Raw genomic sequence first — 9,042 nt, forward strand, 5'->3', positions numbered from 1 at the left:
GAACAAAAAAGAACTTGGACAACATGCCATATGAAAACAACTATAATTAATATCCAGAGTTACAGGAAGGATACTGCAGTCTTGAAACAAGAATGTGGTGGTGGTTTAGTCGCTAAGTTTTATCTGACTCTTGTGATCCCATGGACTGTAGCCTGCCAGGCTCCTCTGTCCATGGGATTCTCCAGGCAAGAATACTGGAGTGGGTTGCCATTTCCTTCTCCATAATGCCAGAATATGAGACTGTAATGAAATTCAGAGAACATGAAGGATCTCTTAAAATATGGTAGTAGGAATAAAAAATAAAAAGAAGGGTTAGATAACAAAGCTAGAGAAATACCAGTAAAAAGTAAAAAAGATAATAGGAGAGAGTAAGAGAAGTATAGGATCTGGCTGGGAGATCCAACTTTTGAATCATAGGATTTCTAGAAAGAGAGCACTGAATAAACATAGGAGGAGGTTGTCATCAAAGACCTAAGAAAAATTTCCAGAACTGAAGGAGATGGACTAGAAGACTGAAAGGACTCGCTGTGACCTCTATAAAGAATGGGGGTGGGGGAGAGTGGGCAGGAATCACACCAAAGCAAATTATGAAATTTCAGAACCCTTTGGATAAAGGTAAGATTCTAAAAGCTTAACCATATATGGGTTATTCTCTCAGTCATGTCTGACTCTTTGCAACCCTATGGAATCATAGCCCACCATAGGCTCCTCTGCCCATGGGACTTTCCAGGCAAGAATACTGGAGAGGGGAGCCATTTCCTTCTCCAGGGGATCTTCCCGACCCAGGGATTGAACCCATGTCTCTTACATCTCCTGCGTTGGCAGGTGGGTTCTTTATCACTAGCACCACCTGGGAAGCCTTTTACCATATAAATGTACATACAGAAAGATGGGCCTCGGAACAGCATCAGATTTCTCATGTCAGATTTCTTGATGATGACATTAAAACTAGAAGCCAAGTTATGAAGATAACATGAGATCCAGCAAAGAAGGAATCCCACATAGGAAAACAATAAGGAAAATCTCAAGATGATGGTGAATGGAAGCCTTAGAATGACTACTGCATAGCAAGCCTACAAAGCAGCTATTTCAGAAATAGGATAGAACAGTAGGGGAGGGCTCTAGGAGGGATGTCCCTTTAAGGAAAAAAAAAAAAGTAAATTACCTGATAGGCCTGCCCATCTCGAGAGATGTTTTCTATCTGTGGCACTTAAGGGATGAATTACTGATAGAATGGCCTGTATCATATGTGGTCTTGAAGCATTCGACTCCAAGTCCAGCAGTTCTCAATTCCTGGAAATACAGTGGAGCAAAAGGAAAGAGACTGACTTTCCATGTTTGTCCTTTTCTTGAAAAACTAAATAGCAAGAAGTCATTACAGAATTTTTAAACACAAGAAGAGCAAATCAGCAGATGGAACTTTCTTCAGAGAACTTTCCGTTGCTTTGAGTTTCCTAAAGGTCATACAAGTTTCAGACAACCAAGAATATAATTTTCTTACAGTCTTCTTCTGTGTTTTGATTCTTTAATTTGTGTGTGTGTTAAGTGAGTTATTAAAGTGAGACATGGAGTGACTTCTAGCATACATATTGGAATTTGTAGTAATGAGTTAAATATATTGACAGTACACACACTGAGGGAGGTATACCTAAATAAAAATTAAAACTTCAAGTAAAATAGGAATAATTGGGCTAAGATTGGCAAAGGATAGAGCTCTGCAAAGAAGTGTAAACTAAAAAATGGCAAAGCAGCTGATGCATAGAATAGTGATCTTTAATCCATGCTTCTGGAGCATTATGTTAAAGCCATTTGGGTTTTTTCTAGTCACTCAGCCACAGTTCCATCCTGATCCCATGATTCTGATACCTGATCTAGATTACTACTCTTTGCTTATGAAAGTCTTGTGTCCATCAGACATATTGGGACAGGATCAAGATAGGAAGCCAGTGGTTAGCTGGTTACAAGAAATTTTCTAGGATGAGGGAATTCTTTTAGAGTCCTATAACCCAGAAAAAGGCAGGAATTTGCTACAGTGAAAACTTACCTCAGGTTGATCTTGTTTCTGATTTGGGGACGAGGTGATTTTCTTTCAGGGATCTTGCAAGTAGGAATTTAAGAGTTTATACCTAGTCTTTATATTTTATGGTGCCTTTTTTGAACTCAGTTACTTAGTGATTAGAGACCGATTCCACTCAGTTAAGCCAAACAAAATTTTTGCTGTTGTTAGTTCCTTCATGCACCATTTGAGAGGACTATAATGGAAGTGTATAATGTTAAGAAATTTATTTCTAATTTGCCAGTGGTTGGGTATCGGTGTGTGATAGTTTCCATTCTAATGTAGGCTGTTTGACTCCACAGTGTCTCATGCTGGAGCCTCCATGTCATCAGCTTCATCAGACACTGGGATGAGTCCCTCTTCATCGTCTCCCCCACAAAACGTACTTGCCGTAGAATGCAGGTGATAAACGTTTTCTCTGCCTTCCCAGCAGTTCGCTGCCATGGACATAAATCCCCAAACCCTGAATACAACCACAGAAAGCACTCAACTGGTTTGACATTGCTAAGTATATCCTGTACACTTTTCAAGGCTGGATTGTATCTACTCCCTTCTCTTTTCTTTTTTTCTGTTGCAGAAAATAAGCTGATTAGTAACTGAAGTTTAGGCAGCCTGCCATATTTGTCATAATTTTTCCTTTATGATTTTGTTTCATTTTTTCTTGTGAAGATAGAAAAAGGGCACTTAGCAAATTTGAAATTGTATAATAAAGCTTTCAGGTGTTACAGAAATCATAGACAAGCAAGTGCACATGATAAACATCAAAATATTATCCAGCTAAATAGTTACTGCTGCACTTTCACTGAGATGTATTTGAACACTTGGTGAGTAGGGGGTTTATGTTGTGTTTTTTTTTTAATTGTTGTTGTTGGTTTTATTATTTTTGTGGAAGCACTTGCTATTTAGAACTGCCAAAGTATATGTTCAGCAGTGTGCCCAGGTTTAAGGTGTAAATGGGACAAAATAAATTGTGAAAGGAAGTGTAGTTGACTGAAAACTACAGTTGTAATAAGTCTTCCACTTTTTATAGGATTTTTGAGCACACAATTATGCAAATATTTTAATGTTTATTAATGTTTACAGTGGAATTGTGAATAAGTTTTCAGTGGACTATCTTATCCCTTGACAAAAATATTTTGTCTTTTTTCTATGTAATTTCAGAGTTTTTATTTTGTTACAAAAAAACAAAAATGAAATATATAACAACAATGAAGTTATTTAACAAGATTTCTAAAGCTGAAAATTTTGTGTAAAATAAGGTATTATCTTGCAACTTGTTAAATATATTTATTCAGACATTGGATGTTGTATTTTTATGTATTTTTTAAAATATTAATAAAATTGAAAAAAAGAAAATTCTAGGTTAATTCACTCTTCAAATGACAGTAGCTCTCAGCTGTCCCTTTTACAGGAGGTTGCATCCAGCGGCTTTGCCTGTATTGAAGGGAATCTGTCTCAGTCCTTCAAACAGTGTAGAACTATATAAATGGGCATCTGGATCATTAAAGTATGTCCTTGTTTAGAAACTTTGGCAGTCCTAGTATTTAAACCATTTTGAGGATCAAATTTTTGGTTGCCCTTAAGATATTTTGTCACAGTTTTTATGTTTGCTATACTGCCGAATAAATTTATATCTCCCAAAGTTGAGATGCGACAACTAAGTAAAGCAATTATGTATGCTTTGTTTGTGAATTGTTTCACAGACTGATACATTTTGTAAATAATTCTTCCAAAATCATGTATTTAAAGCATTTTTGCCATATACATTATGTAAAAAGGTGATTTTTTAAAATCAGTTTTTAAATCCATGTTTGTACATTGAAAGGGGTTTTTTTTAAACCTCCTTTTCTGTGTTTAATATGCTGTAGAGTAATAACCTAGATGCTCTAGACTGTATATCAGGATCTGATTTACAAGAACAAAGTCAGAGCCAAACACTAGTGATGGCATAGCATTACTGAAATCATTGTTTCTTAATTTCATTTTACCACATTGTGAACTTGTGATTCAGATTCCTTCCATTTTCACAGAGAATTAAAAACAAAAAAAAGTACTCTTGTAAAATGCACTTTTCTGTCTTTTCTTTGCAAAGCAGAAGTATTTCAATGTAAAATAAAAATGGAGCTCAGTGGGCAGTATTAATAAAGGCCATGTTTTAAACATAGGCTTTATATTTTCAGTTTTCATTTAAGTGATTGTTTTTTTTCTCCCTAAGTGCCAGTAACTCACAGCTGGAAAATCAGACTTCACAAAACAAAGCATATTCAATATATTCTATATATTCTTCAGTCTCTACAATTAAATATTTCTAGTACTTAATAATAAAAATCTTAAAACTGTGTCATTCTAATGCAGTTGGAACCAAGAGGCAACCTTACATTCATACATTAGATATTTTAATGATTTATCAGCTTGAATATTGTCCTTTCTAATCCATATAAATCTGGTAATGAAGTATTGAGAGCTTGCTACAGAGAGCAAAATTATATATTCATTGAATGAGTACATGAACACTGTTAAAATCTTTTTATTGGGGTCAGTGGCCGGAAAGGACTATGAAAGTAATTGAATTTTGAAAGATTATTGATGAGGTATTAAATTCAAACATTCACCATATTTTGAGATTAACCTTTGAGTCGATAGCTCTTCTATATGACTAAAAAAAAAGTAAAGGTACTCTTTAATATCTAAAGTGAAAGGTGCTATCTATAAAATCAACTTTTTTGAAGATTATGGAGATTTCTGTTTTAATATTCCAGGTGTGCTTTTACTCTTAAATTTCTGGTTTTCCTGTTCTTCACTAACATATTTGTACTTAGCACATACATGCTCTGTTCTACTGAATTACTTTAAATTGGAAATCTTTATTAATAGCATTGTGCTATTAATTTCCTTATATACCTTTCTTATAAGCCCTGTAGTATAACATAGCTATCAGCATCGTGTAAGCATTTTGAAGCTCTGAATTCAACCACACATAAAAACAATTATTTGAATTCATTCATCAACAGTTTATCGGGTATCTTTGATGTCCCAGGCATTGTGCTAAGGCCCAGGAGACAAAACAGTGAACATGACAGAAAAAGGCCCCTGTATTTGTGGACTGCATAATCTAATGAGCTCTTTGTTAAACAGGTACCCTATGTAATTCTTATCTACTGGCCTGATTATCATATGAAGTTATGGCGTGCCATGAGAAAAATGATACAGAGTCCAACTAGTGTGAAGGCACAGGTGGTCTGGGGAGGCTTTGTAGAGAAAGCAACAGTAAAACTGAGCCCCAGTGAGGATTATAAATGGATTAGACAAATATGGAAAGTAAAATGTCAGGCACATTGAGAAGCTGGTGGTAAGAGAACAGAGCTGAAGCAGAAGAGGCAGGAGCCGGGTCAAGCAGAGCTATTTAGGCACTGCCCAAGTCTTACATACTTGCCCATCTCTGCCTGTTGCTGCTTCTGTTCCCCCCACCACTCTCATCCCTACGTATTCAGAACTATTTTAAGAGCCACTTTTTCAGGAAGCCTTTGCTTACTTCTTAACTATCCCCAGAATATCACTCTCCTTTATGCTTGTATAACATGTTCAATCTTTAATATTTTCTTGACAACTTATCTTGTACATTACATTTGTTTATGCACATTTCTTTCTACCTTACTAGATGTGTAGTTCCCTAAGTACTCCTCAGTCACAGGGGTATCCCACAAAGTGCCTGGTCCAGCACCTAATATGTAGTAAGATGGTCAAAACTATGTTTACTTAAATTAAGATTTGAATTGCCATTGTATTTTTACTAATGATGCTTATGCACAAAGTCAGACATTTAAAAGTTGTCTTTGATGTTCTTTTCATAAAGTGATTTAAAAATAATATTTGAAAAGTGTAAAACTTGTTCAGCAGTCTAATCTCCAAAAAATATCCTTAAGCTGATGAGTTCTTTTTCCTCTTCTTCTTGTGTCTTCTTTCCTTTTCCATTACTGTCATGTAATTACACATTTTTATCCCATTATAGGAAAACTACAGTATGTCATAGCATTCATCATTAGTGAATACTGAAAGATTTTAAACAGAATAAGAAGAGCAGTGTTTCTAATTTTGGAATTTGTAATTAACATAATTATGAAGTCATCTTCATTCTATAATTTGCACCACACAAAATTCACCTTGAAAAGTTTTACTTTTGAAAAACTTAAGAAACTTCCATATAGATATAAGAAATGAGTACTCTACATAGTAAGTAACTGGATTTCTTCTCAAGGCTAAGTTACATTATTTAATAAAACAATCTGATTCAAATCATTTTTTAGTACATCTCATGGGCTTCCCTCGTAGCTCAGTCAGTAAAGAATTCGCCTGCAGTGTGGGAGACCTGGGTTCGATCCCTGGGCTGAGAAGATCCTCTAGAGAAGGGCATGGCAACCCACTCCAGTATTCTTGCCTGGAGAATCCCTATGGACAGAGGAGCCTGGCGGGCTGCAGTCCATGGGGTTGCAAAGAGTTGGACATGACTTTGCGACTACACACAGCACACATAAAAATTCTGTTTATCTGAAATTCAAATGAACAATTTTGGTGATGCAGTCATTATCTCCACAATTAGCCCTATAATAGAGCTAGTTTAAGGCAGTTATGAACACAGACTTAACTGGTAGTATTCCTTTGATAGGACACCTTTCCCATCAATAGCTAACTGCTCTTAGAAATTCTCTTTGATCCTTAAACTAAATCTAACTGCATTAAAATTAAAAACTAAATCTAACTGCATTAAAATTAAAAACTTCTCTATGACAAGAAATTGGAATAATTATGAATAAAGCCACTATAAATATTCACATACAGGTTTTTGTTTGAGCATAAGTTTTCATTTCTCTTGGGTAAGCACTTAAGAGTAAGTTTTGTATGACTGTACCATTTTGCATTTCCACCAGCAACACACAAATTTCAGTTGCACTAAATCCTTGCCAGTACTGGATATTATCAGGTGTTTTTGTTTTTTAGCAGTTCTAATAGTTGTGATATTTAGAAAGGTCAAGTGATTTGCCCATCTTCAGCTTATAAATCCTATTAAGGAGAATTTCAGACCCCATAACTTCTCCTTAACCATACCAAGTGTTGGGGTGGATGCAGAAGAACTTGAGCTGTTACAACCTGCTACTGAGAATACAAAATGGTAAAACTACTTTGGAAAAATTTCAACATATGACCCAGCCATTCAATTCTTAGAAACTTACCCAAGAGAAATGAAAACATGTCCATACAAAGTAACAAAAACTTGAAATAACCCAAATATCTATCAGCTGGTGAATGGATTAATAAATTATTGCATATCCATACAATGGAAAACAGCTCAGCAATAAAATGAAATAGATGAGACAGGCAACAAATTAGTTGACTCAATTTAGCTGAGTGAAAGAAGCCAGTCAACAAAGAATACATACTTTATGATTCATTCTAGAAAATACGTATTAATCTATAGTGACAAAAAAGCAAATCACTGGGTTCTTGGAAACTTTGTAGGGGCTGTGGAGTGGGTGAGCTGAGAGAAGAGATTACAAAGGGGCCAAGGAAATATCTGGTGGTTATGGTTGTAAATTTCATGGGTGTACACATATGTGAAAATTAATGAAAGTGTATCCTTTAAATGTGTGCAGGCTGAACATCAAACAACCTTCTAAAGCATAGGAACATGAAAACCCAAACCCAAGGTCTGTGGTTGGCTAGTTCAGAACTCAGGTTAATCAAGTGGTGGTTTTTTTTTTTAGCCTGGTCAAAGTAACGAGAGATTTGTGCTTTTTCCCATCAAAATATGTTATGACCCTTTTGAGGTTCCTTCATCTGACCAGAAATCTTAAGATCTTCCTGCTAACACAGGTAAAATAGGTCCAGTATGTCATTTCTCAATGTTGAGTATAAACAGAAATCCTATTCTTCATTATTTACCTAAGCTAATTTATGTAACCTTTTCCTCTAATATCTGAACGGTTCTCAAATACCTTTTTGAAATACTGATGCTATTAAATTGAAAATTTTACTGTTAACAACTTTGAGTAGTCACTCCTGAATTAAGATTTTATGTGATCTTCATTTCTTGTTATTAGAGTTTATTATACTCGCATCCTGTATAAGTTGCTAGTTTAATAGTCAAAGAATCCCGCCTTATAGTTTTATTACACTTTCTGATTCACTGTGTCTTCAGCCTCCATCTGTCTTCTCCATTGTCTCAGGTTTCTTCTCTATACAGTGCCAGTCACCTGCCTCACCTCTCTCTAGCTTCATCTTGGAACACATTGTCAAGCATTTAACCTGGCCTCTGGCAATTTTGCTGAGTTACATATTATTAGTACTAAATAACTGACATAAGTAAGAGGTAAGGAAATGGGTAATGTCTAAAAGAGAGTAATAATATTAAAAGGGCTTAACATGCAGAAATCAGTGTTGTTTTTTTTTTTCTCATTCACTGGTTCATTTAACAAACATTAATAGACTGCTTCCTGTGTACCACATTTTCTTTGGTAGAGTATGATTTTAGCACAAAAGACTCAATTTGCCAGTAATGGACTTCAAAAATGAAGAACTATCTTTAAAATTGATAAGCCTCTAGCCAGGCTGATTAGAAAGGAAATAGAAGACACAAATCACCAATATCAGGAATGAGAAAGTGGCATTGCTGCAGACTGTCTATAGCTATTATAGGGATAATAGAGGAATACTATGACTATCTCTATGCTAATAAATTCAGCAACTCAGATGAAATGGAAAAATTGAAAGACATAAATTATCTAAAATCACTTAATAAATATATAACCAGATTAACACTATTATCAAATGGAATTAATGTTAAAAACCTTCCCACAAAGTAAAACTCAAGGTCCAGCTTTACTGTGAATTGTACCAAATATTTAAGGAATACATAATATTAAAACTAAGGAAGTGACAAGAACACCCAGAACTATACAAAAAAAGATATTCATGACCCAGATAGCCACGAC

At 35.1% G+C, this 9,042-nt stretch overlaps 1 protein-coding gene across 4 annotated transcripts in view; it reads left to right on the forward strand.

The window, feature by feature from the left end:
• ARID4A (AT-rich interaction domain 4A) overlaps positions 1-4,220 on the forward strand; it is a 60,078-nt gene extending 55,858 nt beyond the window's left edge. For all 4 annotated transcript variants that reach the window (XM_081509653.1, XM_081509655.1, XM_081509654.1 and 1 more), the window contains one exon: positions 2,359-4,220. In XM_081509653.1, the coding sequence (XP_081365779.1) occupies positions 2,359-2,462 (104 nt within the window). In that variant the 3' untranslated portion in view covers positions 2,463-4,220. The remainder of the gene's footprint in view (positions 1-2,358) is intronic.
• Positions 4,221-9,042: the final 4,822 nt, after the last annotated feature.

The sequence above is a fragment of the Giraffa tippelskirchi genome, chromosome 7 (assembly GCF_054371585.1).
Source record: "Giraffa tippelskirchi isolate mGirTip1 chromosome 7, T2T-mGirTip1v1.2.pri, whole genome shotgun sequence".
NCBI classification, from domain to species: domain Eukaryota; kingdom Metazoa; phylum Chordata; class Mammalia; order Artiodactyla; family Giraffidae; genus Giraffa; species Giraffa tippelskirchi.